At 41.6% G+C, this 20,244-nt stretch overlaps 1 protein-coding gene across 1 annotated transcript in view; it reads right to left on the bottom strand.

Moving 5' to 3' along the window:
• The window catches only part of KIAA1217 (KIAA1217 ortholog), a 365,870-nt gene that overhangs the window by 333,500 nt on the left and 12,126 nt on the right, over positions 1-20,244 (bottom strand). Inside the window, exon 2 of the mRNA XM_056335860.1 lies at positions 15,683-15,797. Coding sequence (XP_056191835.1) covers positions 15,683-15,746 — 64 coding nt within the window. The 5' untranslated portion in view covers positions 15,747-15,797. The remainder of the gene's footprint in view (positions 1-15,682; positions 15,798-20,244) is intronic.

Genomic DNA, 20,244 nt, shown 5'->3' with positions numbered 1-20,244 from the left:
CTTTAATGGGGAAGTAGAAATTTTTGTACAGTTTAAGATGTAAATATTATTGCACAGAGGCCTCCATTCAGAAGATCTTTTTTTAAAAAGAGACATGAATGTAATCTTTTGAAAGAAAACCATCAAAATATTGAAATGGCCTTGCAAAATTGTGTCTGAAACAGCACTGAGAGAAAAAGTGTTTTAAACCACTGTTAATTACCAAACTTAAATACTGTCTGACAGGAGGCTACATAACCTAAACCTGAATTTTTGTGCCTGCACTGCAACTGAGGAAGCAGTACTGGCTTTATGTGAGAACCATTAGGACAGGAGTTTGCAGCTCCCACCAGACACCCAGAACACACCATCACCCCGTACATTAGAAGGAAGGGAGAAGGGTCCCCTTACGCTAAAGCCTCGCTTCATACTGGTTTTGCTTTGAAGCAGTTTACTCTGTACTGCACTCTGAAGGACACTGCAATGAACATGCACTTCATTGCTAATGTGAAATTTAACCAGCTAATGTGACATTTCAGACGTAAAATTTATTACTTCCTGCATTTGTTAGTTTTACAGTAAAGTAGCAGCAAGTTATCATTAATTATTTCTGGCATCTGATCAAAGTACAAAAATTTGGAAGCCTCCAAAATCTTTAAAAATATATAGATATATTGTAACAGCAGCAAATAATCTCATCAAAAAGGAAAAGTGATGTACAGCTTTGACAACATAAATCTACAAGTTAAAGCTGCAGAAAAGACGGATGCGGGGGGGGGGCGGGGGGGTGGTGGTGGTGTTATGTTTTATTTCAGGAAGTCTCCTGGCAATCTTTCAGCAGCTACAAAAGGACAAGACCCATTTTATTCCATCTATTTTAGTATTCTCTGAATACCACAGAAGGCCTCTAATGATTTGTGCAACTGGTAATTATTCCATCTTTCTGGTTAGCCTGGAAAATGCCTCCGAAGCATGCCATATCCTTCTGTGGGGCATGGTGCTAAATCAGTCCTCAGTCAAGCCCTCAGTGAAACAGCTCTACTATTTCATAGGGGTTAAGGGCAGAAGGGACTATTCAATCATCTAGTCCCATCACCCACATTTCATGAAACATTACATTTCTCCCTCAATCCCACTTCAAGCCCAATGACTCTTTAAGACATGTCAGAAAATATTTGTCCTACAGGTGAAATGCCTGTAGTACACAGATGGCACTGATGCTGTAACACGATGGAGAACTGACAAGCTATGACCAGAGACCCAGCACATGACCAAGATACCGGCTCTTGGATACCACATGGACCAAGATACCTAATTTGGAGGGGAGAAGCAAATTCCCTCTAATATCCAAATATTATGACCGTGTGAGTAAAAAATGCCGCATCTTCCCCAAACCAGATCTCTCTGTACCAACCTCCAAGCTTTGACTGCCCCCCAGAGCATCTCCTCTGCTGCTGAGGGGAACTTCTGTAACTGCTGAGGGAAAAAAAATCCCAGCTAGAACCCCAACTCAAATATATTTGGCCAACAGTATCTCAGTTGCATTAAATCCTGACTTGGGCAGCTAAATCCACATGCATAAGATCCACTCACAGGCACCAAGCACAGAGCTGGGAGGGATATAAGCACACTGTGGAAACATAAGCGGTTCAGTTCTCTCCGTGGTCCATCATAACAGGAGGATGCGCAGGGGCTCAGATGGCAGCCCACAGAGCAACCCACTGCTCATGAAAGGAGGGCCACAGCTACTGACCTGGCAGAGCCATCTCAGCAGTGTTTGCAAAAAAAGGCCACAGAGGGTTAATTCAGAATCAAGCAGCCAAGAAAGCTGATAAACAGGTTTATTCTAAGAGTGCATCTCTGATATCTGTGTGTTATTTATGTTGAACCCCAAAGTCAAAAACCAAAAAAGGGAAGTCTGCATTAAGAAAAAAAAAAAAAAACAAACACTAAATAAATAAGAAAGCCAGTGATACCTGTGGAAGTACTTTCATGCATTCACGTAAGGTTTCATTGCGATTTAAAACAGATGAAATCTAAAAAGTTAAATAACTCTAAAGAGCATGATTCTTCAAGGATTATATAACAATTATTTCCTGACATTTAATACATTCTTTTAAAAAAAGGTTGGGTTTTTTTTAAAAAAAAAGTACATAAGCAGTGCATGCAGCTCTGCTTCAGGAATTTGAATGGCAATCAGTCCACTGATTTTCTTAATCAGAATAAACATACTCTTTCCTTCAGACTGTTTTCTCATTTATCTCACGCTTCACACAGTATTACAGTGGAAACCATCACTTCTGCTGGATGAAAGAGCAATCCAGGATATTACCATGAGGAATATAAAAGATAACAATAAATTTTAAAAAAAAAAACACCAAACAACCAACCCAAAGCTTTCAGTCTCTAAACATCTTTCTCTGTTTCCTGCCTTAGGTGCTGTTCAAATCCCTCCAAACTTCCTGCCCTCTCTGTTCACTTTCCTCCAACTGACAAGGCAATTCAGCCCAATTTGACTAAAAGTCTATACAGGAACTTCTCCCTGCTATTTATTCACTCTCCTCATTTACTGGGGTGCTTGGACAGAAACCAAATGCCTACATACTGTTCTCTCTTAATATGGATTCTTCTCTCAGTCTTTGCCAGTTCCTCCAGCACAGTGATAGGTGGTGTTACGACTACCGAGCACTTCATTATTTGATATACTATAGCAAAGAATAATACCATGAAATGTTCTTGCCATCACATCTGTATTCACAACTCCCGTACCTATGTACCTCCCTCGTCCTTCTTTCCAAATTGCGGCTGGAGCAAGGCAGAAAGGTAACAGCTTTGTATTTCAAAAAGAAATGAGTGTACCCGGCACAGTCCTAGGATCAACATCATAAATTGGCTGGGAAAGGACAGGCAGATACTAGCATGAACCTGCACTTCTTATGTGTCCTTAGTTTGGGACAAGCAGAAGCAGCCTGTTTTGTGCCAGGATGCTTATATGCTGTACAGGAGCAGCAACCAAGTCTCCTTTCTCCATTCCTGCCTCTCTGGACAGTGTTAGACATGCCTTATGGTCCAGACTGTGAAAAGATAGGTTCAGAAGCAGCTGCCCTGCAGCCTAAAGGTGAATGTTGTCAAAGTCTGATGGGTCGCTGCCATCACTCCTGGTAGCAGCTGCTGGGTGGTACCACACCAATACCACCACCATGTAGAAGGTACCACAGGGGCAACCTCTGCATTAGGGAAACCACAGCATCTCCATCCACTGCTAAAGATAGCTCAACAGTGACCCAGCTCGCCCCTTCAACAGGACTTAGTTCTCCTAAATACCTTCATGTAGGGAACACATACACTCACTCTCCTCCCCATTTCTGTATATGATACCTTATACCCCCATCTTGTGGGCTTGCACTGTTCTAACAGTTAAATAAATACTTTCGTGTGGACAGGGGAGGGTAGAAAACGAAAAAACAATACACACTGCCCACTGAGAAGAAGGATGAGAAGATATCCTACCCATCTCTGAGGGGATGCAAAGGGACACTGTTGTGAGCTTTTGGAAGCCAGCTCTTTTTTGGCTATACAGAAGGTACTTATAATTTTACAAGGTCTTTGATGGGAAAATTAAATATTTGCTATAATATTTAAAAAACACTTCAACAATATAAAAGGTCCTCGTATTGTAATCCAGAACATTTTCTTATACTTTGCAATTAGTTTTAAATAAAATTGCTTTGAATATAGTATTGTAGTTAATCCACAGTATTTCTGAGGTTAATGAAAACTCCCTTTGCTGCCAATGTACCAGAAAGGTCTAAATGCCTGTTCTTAGAACAAAAATGGTACAAGCTTTATATACAAGAACTAGATTATAAAAAAACCCCACCATACACAGTCACCCTGTCATTCCCATCCAAGTGTAGCCAATTTGTGGCAATTAGCACATTGTGCATAGCACAATTCATCTGGCTGTTCACTGGGATGCCAAAGAAATTCTGGGTGGCAGTTTGCATTAGAGCTTATCAGCAGTACTGACAAGGGATGCCTGTGCATCAGCAAACACCTTCTAAAACATGCAGCAGCTTGGCTGCTGTTTCCACCTGTCAGCCACTTTTCAGCGAGCTGGTATCAGGAAGGAGAACACTTAATCACAGCTCTCCAACAGCTAATATTAAAGGAGAGGGCAGGATGGCTTCTGGCAAATTAAAGTCAGCTGAAGTTATTCACCCTTTCCCTCATGGCCACACTGCTCCCCACACCAGTGTGGGATAATTTTAATCCATTGCTGTAAGACAGCCACAGCTTTTGTTTTCTCCCATTTCAACTGCCTTTTGCATGAAAGGCTGGGGCTTAGCCAAGCGTGAGCTTGCAGAATTTTGGCTTGCTAATGCAGGATCTGATTTCCCAATCCATAATTTAACTTACACTGAACACTTACTATAAGGGTGTCCTTATAAAATATATTAGAGATGTAAAATTTCTAAACAGCACTACATTCTGTATTATTTACTTAGCAGCTAAAAATTTCTCTTGGATGCATCAAAGACCCCTTAACACAGAAAGATCTTAAATATAATGTATGTCATGGAGAAATTAGAATGAGAGATGGGGTCCTTCGGGAGCTGTGGTTCTCGGACATCCTGCTTTTACTGATTCCTTTTTACAGATCTTCAAAAGGTTTCAATCTCCTCCTCTTAAAAAAAGGAGGAACCCCCCTGCCCCTCTAAACATGACCTAGAACTCATTTTCCTTCAAGAACTTCACTGAAATTTATGATAGCGAAAATGCCTGTGAATTTCTACTTCATTCCTTCCTTCACTACTCCTGTCTCAAGACTATAAGCCTGATCTTCCCTTCAAACCCAGTTTCTCCACTAATATTTTTAAGAAATTACTGCATCAACAGCCTGACAAAGGCACCTTTGAGCAGCGTGAACAACTACAGACAGGGAGCTGGATTCAAACTTGTTGATAAATCAGTCTAAGACAGGCACAGAATTTCAAAATTAATTTTCTTCTCGAATCCATTAGCAGATCTGAATAAATAAGTTTTGATAAACACAATACATTCTCACTGACCACAAAATACAACACTGAAACACACTCTAAAGGCACTCCCAGAGTTGTATGGAAATAAAATAGCTTCTTACAGCAACGTTTATACTGGCACACTGGATTGACGGAGAGGTGATTTTCAGATCACAGCAGCCACATGTTCTGAATTCAGTAGCTTCACTGCTCGGCATAAGCACTGTCGCAGAGTGCCAAGGACGTGACTAAAGGATAAGGGTCCGCATCCAGGAAGAGGGGCCACGCCAGCGTTACAACGCCTGTCTGGGGCTGACCCCTGCATCCCGCAGCAGCCTTACGGGGCTCACTGCCCTCACACCCTACAGCCCTCCCACAGCCAGCAGCGGTGACGTCCTAGCAGCAAAGCCAAAGGAGATGGAGGATGCTGCTCTATCCTGGCAGAAGACAAGCTTCTCCGATTATCTGGTCCTCAACAAAACCTAGTATGCCTTTGTCACACAACTGAGTGTTGCAGCGGTAACCTGGGCAGCTGCAACTCTTCTGCCCACTACAAAGCAGCAAAGAATCGCTACAAGAAGCGGCACAGCAGCTCAACATGTACAAGCATCCCAAAGAGGAAAAAGATCCATCTTAACTAACACTAAACATTTAAACAAATGTAATATTAAAGTAGTAAAACAGACAATAAGCAAATCTGAGTTATCTAACATATACATGTATAAACCAAGATGAGGGAGTGTTGATCTGCTGGGGGGCAGGAGGCTCTGCAGGGGGGTCTGGGCAGGTTGAACCCATGGGCCGAGGCCAGTTGTAGGAGGTTCAGCAGGGAGAAGTGCTGGGTCCTGTACTGGGGGCACAACAATGCCACAGGCTCCGGTACAGAATGCTCCTGGACAGGGACTCCACCTTCCCCCTCACCTTTGGGGCTCTGCATTAGGATGCAGACACCCTGCTAAGACCAGGGATGGGACAGGAAGGCCTCTTGTCCCAGGCAGTGCCCCAGCAGTCCAACCTAGCTTCTGGAACAGAGCAGTTACTGATGCCAAAGGACACACCTTCGGTACGGTGCAGCGTCAAGGAAGACCCTCCAGCCCAGCTCTACACAAACCTCTCCAAGGTGAGAAACCAAGGTTCAAATTGTGCTGTGAGCAGGGCAGAGAGTGGATTTGAAATTGAACTTCTTCCCTCTAGTATTTTACTTATCAAGCTAATGACATTCTCGGACTTTCAGTCTGTGGGTCAGTGAACTGTAATTACATGCATTAAAAGGAAATATTTTTAAAGCACATCAATACAATAGTTGTGGAACAGTATCACCAGTGCTTCAGAACAAAAGCCCACACCAACATTTACATCTTTTATTCATATATTTTAGTGAGACTAAAAGCTCACATACTTTAAGATTCACATAAGATGTAACGTTGGATATGCATGAGGATCAAGACTGCAAGAGTTCTTACTATTCTCAGGATCTTGGATAAAATTAAAAAGATTGATGGGCTCTGGAAGAACCCTCCCTACACACACAGCACTATTTCAAGGTTTCCCATCTTCTGGTCTAAAGAGACAGAAGACAGAGTTACCAGGTTGGCCAGTTATATTCCTTTCCCTGGGGACTGTTTTAAAGCCGTTTGCCATGACTAGCAAAGTTGGGGTTTTTTTTCATTCATGTTGCATCCACGCAGGAGACAGAACAACACAAAGAAAAGTACCAATGTAACTGCAGTGGTGAAGGAAGACGACTCACTTAAACCAAACCACATAATCTCCAATCATTGCAAAATATTTTTTGTTTTGCTCTTCTTGTATTTGCATGGTGAGTGCTGCCACTTTGGGCATAAAACCCATCTCAAAGGACTACACATAGCAACCCTTCCTTTCTGCCTCAGCCAACAGCACAAACCAGTACTCCACAGCAGAAAAGAGGCTCCCACTGGGAAGACTCCATGTGATGCTAATGACCTTCCTGTTCACAATCATCTTCCTGCTTTTGGGGACATAAGGAGGTAACAATTGTGCAGTTCTCGAAACATTTCAGATTTCTAATCTGTTTTGAAACGTAAGACAGACCTAAGATTGGACTTGAAGTACGTAATGATCTTCCTACTGTAAATGAGGATGTGTCTGAGCTAGCTACTATATTTTTCAACTGCATTCAAGAATTTCCCACTACGTACTATTGAAAAGGCTGATAGCTCTAGATGGAGAGGCTAGAATAACTACAGAGAGCATTTCTGCTGTCTGAGAGAAGGCTCGATGTGATTTCAAGTGAACAGTCAGTCACTATAAAAACGTTTTTAATAATGTGCTGGGCTACCCAGGTCCAAGCCACATGTAAGAAGTACACACAGCCTCTAGGAATTTCAATTATCAGCCACAGATTACAGTACCTGTGGCAAGCATGCAAGCAGCACTTTTACTTATCTATTGCAGCAAATGAATCTAACGAAGCTGATTCAATGACTTGGGGATTTCTAGAGAGAATGAGTCCTGAATAAAGTCATACAGCTACAACTTCACCTACATGAAACACACAGAAGAGTTAATAGGCAGAAAAAAACTTCTAGCAAGGTAGTTTGGGGGGGGGGGGGGGTTGCTATTGCCTTTGCCTAAAGTATCATTAAATGATGGAGAGGTGGCATTATTTATTAATCAGGTTGTTAATTTAAGAATCTTGCTAGACTGTACCCATAAGAGCAAATGATTGCGCATAAGCATAGTGCTACAAATACAGAGTTTTATTTTGAATGAGGTTCTTGCAGTGCTAATCCATGATCTCCACTTTAGGATTAAATCTTTCCTATGCAGAACCCCTCGTTAATAATATCCACAAAATGCTCATAAATACCTATTAGGAGATGGCACCTTTCAGAAAAAGCACATAAAAGCTGTGCTCCAGAAATAATACTCATTTCTTGGGAGCCTGCAGATAGAATTGAAGTTACTAGTTTTGACCTCTGATGATTGCTGTCATGTGTGATAGCATTAGCAGAGGTATTCACAACTAGAGCACTCCACCAGGATGAACAGTTCCCAGTGCAGTGTTTCCCCTGTTCTCACAAGGCACATTTCTCACCCTGTATGCCAGAATCCAGATTTGTTTTAGTTACAAGACCATCTGCTTTTTGAAAGGCTGCTTTTTTTTTTTTTGATGACAGATGGATGAGGTTCAAATTCTTGTAACCAGCAATGAATTTTTATATTTCATTGTCTCTGCTGCTTATAGTCTTGCTTTAATTACTTGAAAGAAAGAACTCTCATGGGGGGAGAAAGAGTTTTCCAAATGCATGAAATTTTTAAACCAAAATAAGCATATAAAATAACTTTCTCATGCTTTAACTACAAATAGTCTAGCTCCAGGTTTGTAACCTAGTTCTGTAATCCTGTATTGGCTCAGGTTTCTCTTTCATGTCCCAGAATAAAGAGATATGGAAGCAGAGGGAGTACTTTAAGGGGGCTATCTACAGTGTTATAAGCGTCATATTTTTTCCCCCAGAGTCTCACAATATCATCTGGCCCTTTCAGAGTCTTAGTTCTTGAAGTCTGGTGTTTGCAGAAGACCCACACTTACTTACAAAAAGTTCATGAAAAAAACAATAGATTTCTAGCCCTTAATACTTAAGGAATAAAACTTCAGAAGTCGGTAGGCAGATTTATGGGTTTTGCTTAAATTCTTTCGTGCTTTAAAAACCTTTCTATTTTTATTTCATATTTAATACCCATTTGGAGTGACAAGCTTGGAATAGTAAATAAACCTCCATGATACCACTGAAACATTGTAAGAGTCCCCGCTAATAGCATGCTGCCAAGCCTTGATCCACAAGCCATAAATGATACATCCACTAGCCACAAGCACCCCACTACATACCCCAGGAGAAGGGAGGCATCGGGAAGTGCGTCACTGAGACTAGTGGGATTTGGGGGTCCCCCATCGCTGACCGCAGCTGTATCAGGTTTGCACCCTGGCTCCAAACACTGCTGTTGCAGCACTCTCCAAACTATCCAGCTGCAACAAGGTCTTTTACCATCTCATACCAGCACACTCTTCATACAGCCCCTCTGCTGCCTTCTCCTCGTCTCACCTCATCCAGAGCATGTATTCTCTCTTCCCTTGCTTCTTCCTCGGCTGCTCTCTCTTCATTGGCTCTCAACCACTTAATTTAACCAGCCACACCTACACCTTATCTACATCGGCCAACCCACCGCTGTATATTATCAATGTTAATTAACCCAGCTTCATTCTTCTACACATTGCTACATTGCCCTCAGCACTGCTTTACTTACTGCCACACGGTCAGGGACTGGGATTAACCATGAGCCCCTGCCAGTCATGAACGTAGCCCCCAAAACAGGATGCGCGTTTGGATTAGGGAACGCTTCAAGCAGCTGAAAAGCCCCACATCGACTACTCCGCTATAACAGGAGACCTAAGCTGTGTGCAAATAGGGGATGGAGGAGAGCCAAAGAACAAATGACTGAGCAAAAGGCTAAACAATCCTATAGTTTACATCCTTACATTATGCCACAGACCCATTCCACCTGTGAAAATATTTCACTACATGTCATGTTTATATTAATTTCTTAAGAGTAAGTGCTGCCTGTACAGCTGCAGGCACCAGCTTCACCATGCGCCTGCAGCCGGCGTGACAGCCTCGCAGGTGCGTGCTGCTGGGAAGGGTCACATCCATGTCTCAAATCAGGCACAAATGCAACAGAAAAACTAAGCCCAGATCAAAACATTTGGAACCTCTGCTCTTTATTATTATTCAGTCACTATGGAGCCTTTGCAGGCTTCAGTCTTGATGTCAATGGAGTAACTGTTTCAAGAAAAAGGGGGGGAGAAGAGGAAAGAAACTCTAAGGAGTAGAGGGAAGCCTGACAGCAGATAGAAGTGTAATCCAAGGGGGAAAAAAAAAATCTAACTGGTTTTTTGTTCCAGTTCCTTCTTGATTTCCCAGAAAAACCAAAAGCAGATGCTTAACTTACTGTTCTCATACTACTGTTTAGTGTGCCTTCATCTATTTCCTGATGTTATTCACGTTTTTCCCTCTCATTTACTAATAAAAGGAATGAAAGATCACAAATAACAGTCAGGGAAGAGTGACACATAACTGAGGCATTTTTCATCGTGTTAAAAAAGTAATTTTCAAGACAAAGTCCCTACTAACCACATTCTCCTCAGAGCAAATAAAATAATCTGCTCCTCATAATCAGTACAGTCTAGATGCTGCCAAGCCTTCTAAAACTACCTGATTTGGGATGTTAGTGGTTTTTTGGTGTTTTCTTTTTAAAACAACACTAAAGAAAAACCCAACCCATACTAAACCCAAGAAAGCATGTTTTATCTACACAAGAATTTTCTAGCACAGCCATGATGATTGTTCACATGCACTTTGTTGTATTCTGGAGCAATGACCAGATTTCACACATTCTTTTTAAACCTTGATTAATCTAACAAAAAAAAAAAAAAAAAAATTAGGCCAGACAGAATCCCTGTATTGAAGACATTTCTCCTAATGTCATACTGAATCCAAAGTAGCCATGATATATACCACAGGAACAATTTATTTAAGATAGCAGTACAAGTGGTACAGAGAAAAGTATTTGAACAGCACTGACAAACTTCACTGCTATAATATTTTCCCCACATTATGTCTCATCATCAAAATTCCAGCACTGAATCTTTTTTTTCCTCTTTTTGAATGCTGGGATATGCCAAAGGTTAGTTTTAAAAGAAAACACTCACAGTGGTGGCTGACTGATACCTGCTGCCTTTTAAAACATGTTGCCTGCCTGCGCATCACTCTGCTCCACCACATGCTCTCCTGCACCCAAGTGGCACCAACAGCACAGCATTCCAGCCCTTGCACCTCGCCAGACATTTTAAAGAAAAAAGTTTAATATAATTGCTCGCCCCCAACACTCAAAGGCCAAATAATCTCTAAATCCCTTAGCAACAGCTCAGTTCATGGCAGAAACTCCCAGTGATCAGCAGAGGTGAAGCGATGCTGCTGATCTCTCCCAAGCTGTTGCCAGCAATGGGAAACCCATTAGCAGCTTCATAGCAGGTCCCTGGGCCCTCCTAAAAGCCCAAAAGCTGCAGGAATATTTCAGCCCAGAGGCAGGTGAAAATCTTAGGAGTAAAAAAAAAAAAAAAACCCACCAAAAAAACCAACGCACCAAAACAAAAAAAACCCAACACCAAAACCCCAAAACAAACAGAAAACCCAGAAAGAAGCTGGTATGCTGACAGAAAACTGGGAGGGAGCTTCAAGGGAGAACGAAGAGACTTTGCTAGTGTGGAGCCCAGCCTCTCAGGACAATACAATGGTAGACAGCTTCCTTACTGGGATTTCAGTAGAAGACACAGCATTTCCACAGCTTGGGGAAGAGGGTGTAGAACTATCATCTCGGAGACCAGACACATTTATGTCTCCAATTACAATAGACATCTTTGTGTTCTCACCAAAAAACGTACCAGGGCAGTGCTAAGGGCTACAGAATGGAGGCTACAGTAAGTAGAAAATACTTTCCATGTTCCAGCATGGAAAAAATAAGGAAGAATATGGGGACTCTTCATCACAGCTGTGTCCAGCATGTCAGGATCCAGGAGCTCCTGAGAACTACATCTTGGAGGACAGAAGAAGGTATTAAGGGGTCTTGCGGTACTCTTGTTAAAGACCATCTGCATCTCTCAGGATCTTGCAGTCTTCAGAAGAATAATTTTGCAGATTTTATCTTTAAAAAAAAAAATCACATAAATATATATATATATTTACAAATGGCTGCAGAGATCGGGAAATACTCTCAGTGCCAAGTCTCTTCACTTGCCAGGTCTGTGAAGGAATCCAGACTGACCAAGTTTGCACATACAAATACTTTTCTATTAATGTTTTAAGAAACAGGGTAGAGCTTAAAAGGTCAGAAAACTGAGCATTTCCTCAGCATGCAGTTTCCTCCCATGCAGTACAATCACCTCACGAGAATATCTGCAATATAAGTATCCCATGACAGGATGGGCAAAGGTTACAGTCATCCCAGAAAGAAAAAAAAAATTAATAAAAAGGAGGGATGGGCTGATAGAGGGGTGCCATACAACTAGGATGTTCCCTCTTGATTAACATCCAAAGGAAGGTGAAAGCAGAAAAGAAATGCAGAAACCACACACCCCAGACACACACAAAAGATCATGGAGAGAAAACAGTCCCGAGAGCAACACACTGGCAAAGGCAGAATCTGTAAATTAAAAGAACTCTGCCTCATTCAAATGACTAAGAGAAAGTGAAAATTATGTATCAGGTATGCTTTGCACACTGGCATAAGAAAGGCAGGGTGCAAGTGCCTTATGTACACTGTCAAGGAAAGCCCATTTCCAAGTTGGGCACTTGCAAAACAAACACCCAACATGAATATGTATGCAGCGATAAGGACTCAGAAGGAAAACGTGAAGTGAAAAATATGATGTGACCCAGTAACACACACACATTCCCCATCGTCCCCAGGAAAAAACAATAAATCTGAAAAACAGCAGTGAAAGCAATAACACCTTCTGAACATGCAGGTTTGGTAAGCGATGAGCATTTAGTGCAGCTAGCCAAATACATGTAGTGAATATCCCCAGCAGCAAGGGTAACAGCAATAAATAGCAAAAAACAATCACAAGATTCCCTTTAACTTCCTCATTTTTACAGGATTCTCCAAATACAAGCCTGGAAGCAGCGTGGCAGATGGAGAGGTAGAGCAGTGCCAAGTTGACAAAACTTGAGCTGCTCAACAGCCTTCACCCCCAGCCACCCAGCTACTGCAGTGGCTTCTTTTCCTAAAAATCACCGTAGTGGGCTGCAGCAAAACTCCAGCTTAGCACTGGGAAACTTCAAACTGAACTTCAAACTGTATGCTGCAGTGCCCCAGCCACATAACTGTTTCCATTGTGAGATCAGGTTGCCTAACAGATTCCTTTCGTTTGGTATAGCCGAACTAGCTAAAAACCACTTATTCGTATAATCAAGAATCAACCTGCCATGAATGCCAGTCTTGGCTGGATGCGAATCAACCGACACACACCTCACACCCCCAAAAAAAAAATCTACCGCTGGAAAGTGCTCACACATAACAGCACCATTAAAAACAATCATAAGGCAAATTTCTACTGAATTAAACCCACACTATTCTAAATAAAATAAATGAACCGAACAATCAACTGTGGAAAGCATTTAAAAAAATCTGGAAAAGATGTGTTTAAAGGAGATACTAAAGGTTGGAGTGGCATTAATCAGATTTAGAGGGAAAGACTAAGACACCACCTTCCCACACTCCACTTCAAAGCTTTACTGTCTCCCAGCTTGAGTTAATAGCAAAAATCCAAATGGGAGGTCACCTGTGAGTACTAAACCTACTTAAAAAAAAATAGTAGTACTTCAGATTCAAGGAAGATGTCTTGCATAGACTCTGCACCTGGCCCTCAGAACCACAGCAATAGCAGTAAGGTGAATTTAAACAGTCTATCTAAAGGCAGCCAATAACAAGGGCAAAGCATGATGAAGAGAAACAGCTTCAAGCACTTGAGATAATGATGATAGTTTAGTCTCATAAAACCCAGTGACAAGGCAACTCCATCAATCAGAACTCAAGATGAGAAGAGCAGGGGTTGCTGCCACCACCTACCGAAGAGGCAAGTAAGAGCGCAATCCCTCCAGGGGCACAGAGCACAAACGTGGCCCTCAACATGGTTATTCCCTGAACAGGACATGACCAGAAGTTAAAGTGACTGTTACCAGCATATTGGTGGTGCTCTGCTGACAATGATTTCACAAGCTGCTTCACTTCAACACGGGTGGCACAGCAATTCACATTGCAGCACAGCAATTCACGCCGCTTCACAGCAACAGCCATCACCCACCACTGCTGCAGGTCCTCCCGAAGGAGCTGCCCCAGCGCACCACCCCTCTGGCACCACAACAACCAGCCTCAGTCTGAGTTATCAAGATCTACCAAAGTGGTCCAGTTCAACAAAGTAAGTTATTAGCCCTGATCGTGCAGACAGACTCCTCGCCCATGCAGTCTCCATTCCAGGGGAAAGCAGAGCAGGCTCAACAGACTGCCCTCTGAATTCATGGGCTTCTAGGCAGAAAAGCCTCTCCCTCTCAATCATATTCTTCCAAACAAGATGACAGGACAAGATGGAAAATAACTGGTTAATAGCATGACTTCAAAAGATCCCTTCCCAAGAATCAGACTATTTTTCAAAACCAGCAGCATCTCCCCCCATTAATTCAGACACTGACAATAGATGACAATCACTGCATAAATGTGCTGGCACTTAGTAAAGCAGCTACAGTGGTAGACCAAAAAAGCAAGTATTTGGCCTCAGGGAATTCAGAGAATCAAAATAAATTCTTGTCAGAGTCTAAACTAAATCCAAAGGGCAACAGTCCATCAGTAATCTACAAGCTTCCTAAACCAAAAATCTGAGGAACCATCCCAGCATTGGCCTGTATTATCTACATAAAACAGGTTAATTTCTTCTCAGCTCTGCCTGCTGTATTCAGGCTCCAGACTGTTCAAGAGGATTCAGCTGCACTGGGTTTTGTTATACAAAACCATATTTAATATTTCTTCATTTTGAATATATCTCTCCTTCCTGCCCATACATGCAGTTAAAGCAAACTCTCAGATGCCAATCGGTAGTTTAATCGTCCTCCCCCTTGGACACACAGCACAGCTGGATTAATTCCTAGAGACTCCCCTTAGACCCTTGGGACTCCTTGTCAGGACTATCAGGATAAGGATCCAGGTCTGGAAGTCCACAATTGTGTCTAACAGCTGATAACCATCCATAAACCCACAACCACTGGACACGTAAATACCTAGATTTATGCCCAAAGATGAGAACTGTAAGCCACATTTGCTGTGGCTCAGCAAGGCTCCCTAGCAGACATACTGATCTATACGCTGATAAAATCATAAAAACGACCCTGTTCCAATTCAGACACTAAACACAGCCAAATGCCTTTCTTAGAGGGTCAGACAGGAGGTCCCAGCTACCCACTACACCTTAGTTTTGCAGAAGGGAAATGATTCAACCGGAGTACCACATAGAGAGTAATTATTTATAGCAGGTAACATCCCCTAACAAATTTTAGCAGTACATGGAAGATGTGATGGGGCTCACAGTGTGTGAAACAAATCAACACAGTTCATGGCAGAAAACCCAGGAAAACCACAACAGTCTTCAAGAAACGTTATTTTTAAAAGAGGGGAGCTGGAGGATGTTTCAGATGCACCTCCTCTAACCTATCTTCCCTGCCCCAACGTTTACCTTTTGTATATGAAAAAAAAAGGGGGGGGACAATGAAGGGACAACTCACATCTTAGGAAACATTTTCAACCCCTATTAACTCTGCCTCTATATCCTCCCCATCTACCAAACACAAAACCACCTCTCCAGAGGAAGCTGTCTCCCAAGCACATCAGAAATAAAAAAAGCCACACATGCATCCATCACTAGCTAGCAGACCTTCTTCCGATGTACATGAAGCCAGGAAAGCACGGTAAGATGCACTAGAAGGGGCCGATCAAAACAACCCATATCGCCAGGTTTGTCACAGATACCACTGTGTCCGAACACAGGAGAGATGCAGGCAGTGTTTTCTACACCAGGGACGAGCTTTCACACTTACCCAGCTCCCTACAGGGGAGCGCCACGCTCCAGCGGGGCGGCCGGGTAGCTCTGCCATGAGGCATGCCGGGGCATCCCAGCACAGTGGCTGCCAGCAAGCTGTGGCTTCGGGAAACCTAAAACAGAAAAAAAGTGAGTCAAGAGTGAATGTGCCGAAGCCGCTTTTGAAACCGGCAGCACACACAGCTGTGGCATCACCACAGCTGAAAACCCTGCAAAACACATCAACGTTGACTAACCAAACATTGTTTGTTAAAATGCAATTAAAGCTGGAAGTATGAGCAACTTAACAGCTATACACACCAGAAAATAACCCCCTGATCTCAAAACCAAACGTTTTTAACCCAGCAGCAATCCCCTGCAGAGTTGTTAGCAAACAGACGATCCGAATTTTGAAGTATCAGCTACCCTTTAGTGTCTCATCACAAGGCAGAGTTGATACATGCCTGAAGAAATTGTGAGCTCTCTGCATTTGTAATACTATCAGCTTTGTTTCACCAAAACAAACGAATGAATCCCGGAAACGGGCAAGTTACTTTTAGTCATTTCAAATAAAATGTTATACCTAGAAGCAAGAAAGTTTAGAAGAACAGTAACATTATTTACCATCATTCAAGAATAATGAGTTTAAAGATTATGCAACTGATGTGATTTAGGTCCAAGGTGATAATACCTTAAAACAATAAGCATTATTCAAAGTACACCAATTAATGTGAATCTACCAGAAGGCTGAGATATAATTATGCAATTTGCTCTTTAACTTGCATCTGACAGTGATTTAAGTGATATTTCCTAAGCTTAAGACCAACAGTCCATACTCACAAAGTCTGGTAGGCTGATGATTGCAGCTTATGCTCTCTCAAAACTTCAAAGCAAAAGTAGTTTTAGGAACACTGCTTAACAGCAGGGAATCTCTGGTCACATCTGAAACCCAGTAGCTGCATTAGTGAGTCTCAAACTACCCAAACAGAAAGCAAAAGGCAGAATCTCAGTGCCTCTGCCTCTCCTTGCTTCAGTTTCCCAGCGAAAGAGCGCCACGCTGGAAAGATGCTTTATTATTGCCTCCAACATCCACATCAAGATGCACAAGTAGCATTTTTCAGAACAAGCCCAGACAATCCATTAAGAACCACCACAGGTTCACATCTATGTTTAAAAGGGCTGAACTTGAACACATACAGGTAAGTGAACCAGCAGAAGGAAGAGGAGCCAGAAAGTGTTGCTGGGTTTATGTCTTCCAAATGGAGAAGAGCAACACTGCTTATTTAAACCTGAATGCAGTCTACGCAATCACCACTGGCATAATCAAAATATTTTGTATAGACTATACTTGACTAAATTAGGTTATTTTTCATTATAAAGCTGGAAAAGAATAACTGGTTTTTAAAAAATCATATAAAATATCATTTACCCAAAGACTGCTGTAGTTTGAGGACAACACAGTTCATTCTTCATACAAAACAGAAGAGGCTAAATTGCTTGAACACAAAAGATAACGCAAATTCAACTACCAAGTTGTGCCCAGCAACTCTGTAATAATTGCATACAGAACACAAACATGCTTTGTTGAAAACTCATAATATCTAATCAGCTATAATTGTAAATTTTATTTTTCAATTGTAAATTACCAAGGGAACTAACTAGAGAACAGGGGATGTAAAATAATATTCTAGCTGGGGATATTTTGTTAGCACATAAGCCTCTACCCACCCCTTCTCTAATGCCTGCAAGGTTCCTCTGCTTCTGAACTTATTTTAATTGTTAGCTTCTCTTTGAAGGTATTTCAACTATAATGCGAGCAACACTAATGAATTCTCAGCTCTGTGTTATTTTTCCCAAAACAGTTTTTTACATCATCTACAAATTTGGAAGCTGAGAGGTAGTTTCTATGCTCATGTGCAGCTCTGTTTCTGAGGAATGTCAATATTCTTATCAAGTGAGAGGTTCCAAAGCTTCTAAACTAAAAAGTCCAGGATCCAGCTGGTGGCACGGCCCAGGCAGCACCACACCAATGTGCTTCACACCTCTCCTTTACAAGGTTCATCCTTTGGGCAAGCAGATTTGGTAATTCACATTGCTTTCCAAACTTGCCTCTGCCGACACTTATTTTTCAGATGCACAAGTAGTTACCCCCATCCTGAACTCCCAACCCACCATCAAGAGCTGCACTAAAGACACGACATACCAGGTGCCTCAGCAGAACACAGGTAGCAGTTGCCTCCTGCTTACAGCATCCAGGCACCATGGCTCCTACTGTTTAAGGGACACTTCTGACATTGTCCCATGTCATGCCTTCCCTGTGACGGCATCTGACTACGTTCTGCCACTAATTGAGGCCCCACCATGACAAGGACCCTTCCAGAAGGGAACAGGCAGTGGGCAGCACAGCTTACTCCTTTGCCTCCCGCTCCAGTGGTGACCAGCAGACCTTTCAGTGAAGGAAAACCACTGTCACCTACATCCGTAAGCTGAACTATCCAAAACTATTAAATATAATTTTAAAAGGGAATAATGTAAGAAGAGAACCAAAGGATACTGGCCTGCCTTATGAACAGATTTATTTGTATTTATTTTAAATAAGCTTAAATGTGCTGCTTTGAAGTCAGCAGTCAAGGGAGCCAATGCCTACTTTTACCAGCTCTGCTGCGAAAGCCATGCCAAGCTCACTGAAAATGCAAAGACAAACAAAAAGCCAGAAATTCCCTCCATTCTGCAGCACTCTGACAAACAACATGTAGATGGGTGGAAGAATTAAGCCATAATTAGCAATCTCATTGACCCAGGTAGTCACCTTGTGTTCTTTAAAAAAAAGGCAAGCATTTCCAGGTTGTAAAAAAGCAAAGACAAAATGTCACTTTTCTGAAAACAGCAGTTGACAATTTTATACAATAAATAATGCTATTTTATAGTAACAAGTACAACATCAGCAACACAGTAAAGTTAACATATTAACACTGACAGAGATTATCTCTGTTCTCCATTAATCTGCATTCTTTACAGATGGTTATTTATGAAAATTAAGCATGAAGCTGAAAGGTTATCTATGGCCATATTAGCAAACATCTGCTTACGATTCCGATTTTGTGTTTGCATGCTATTCTTGGAAAAGCAACCATTTTCAAGAAGTACCAGATGTGACCAAGTGTTCTTAATTGTAAAATATTCATTTTAGCAAGATAAAAGTTCAGCAAGAAAGCAGGGCCAGGAAAGAAATCATATTATCTGAACACAGCAACTGACTTACACTGCCGCTGCTGAATACTCCAGGGGTAAAGTGTTTCTGAAGAGGAAAAAAGCAGTTTATTTAGTGTGCCACTACAGGTAATTACTCTTCATTTTTAAATATGAAACTTTCAAAGAAATAAACATGAACTCAGTTTCAACTTTAAAGCAGAGAAGTCACATACGACATGAACAGAACCACCTCTATGCTCTCGGGCAGAGGGATTCTGAGGGTACCCTTCAATCCCCAGTGGTGGGAGCTCAAGCAGTCTTCCACAAACCAACTTCAGGGATCTTGACTTGCTCCCCAAATGACCTCACCAAGATCTCTCACCACCCACAATAAGGAAGAAGCGGTTAACTTTCGGCTAGGAAGGTGCTGCAGGCAGCAAGCTCTCTTTCGAAGGAGATTCAAGGGGACCGAAGCAGAGAGAGCTGAGGATGGAGGGATTGTTCAGTTCTTTCTTACAGCCTCACTATTCTTAATTTAGTTCCTAAAAATAAAAGTTTCTGGACCATCAAAATATTTGTCCATTTTATAACTGCACTCTTTGAATGAATAAGACTGTTAATCCAAAAGAATTTTTTGAAGCGTCAATATATTTGTATAAAAATACAAAATGAAATATGTACCCATATAGCTCAATTTTACATACATACATATACACACACATTTACAAACATATATATACACACACACACATTCTGTTTATAAATTATCATGGAATCCTGTCTTTGCAGAGACAGTGCTTCTGAAATTGAAGAAAAAAAAAAAGAGAAATGTAATAATGAAATACTGAAGTGAAGGATTACAAGCTCAACCAACAACATTTATAGGTCTGATTTGGAGAATTTATTACAGAGTGAATTTTTAAATAACAGATCCTGAATAGCAAAAGAAAAAAGAAAAAAAAAATCCAGCCACACGTCTACCACCCCCAGTATTTCAGACTAACTCTACTAGGTTTGAGAATTACTTTTCCGGTGAGCCCCTTGTGCAAAATTGAGCAATGCACCTAATTTACATTCCTAATAAGTTTTCAAAGGAACACGATACCATGCAAAGATTCAACTTTGGGAAAACTCAGCTTTCTAAATACCATATGACAAGAAAACATTGTACTGCCAAACTTACGTTCAGTCCACAGTTCTTCTAGATTTTTGTTGGGGGGGGGGTGGGGGGGGGGGGGGTGTTGTTTGTTTGTTTTTAAATTAGCTCAGAGATTTAATTTAATCCCAGACTGGCTAAATAGCAATGCTCATAATGTTTAAAGTAAAGCTACAGATGACAATCAAAGACCTGCATTATTAGTTGATGTTGCTTATACATTCTTTTATGTG

The sequence above is a fragment of the Falco biarmicus genome, chromosome 4 (assembly GCF_023638135.1).
Source record: "Falco biarmicus isolate bFalBia1 chromosome 4, bFalBia1.pri, whole genome shotgun sequence".
In the NCBI taxonomy this organism is placed as follows: Eukaryota; Metazoa; Chordata; class Aves; order Falconiformes; family Falconidae; genus Falco; species Falco biarmicus.
This window is presented reverse-complemented; position numbering and strand designations above follow the sequence as displayed.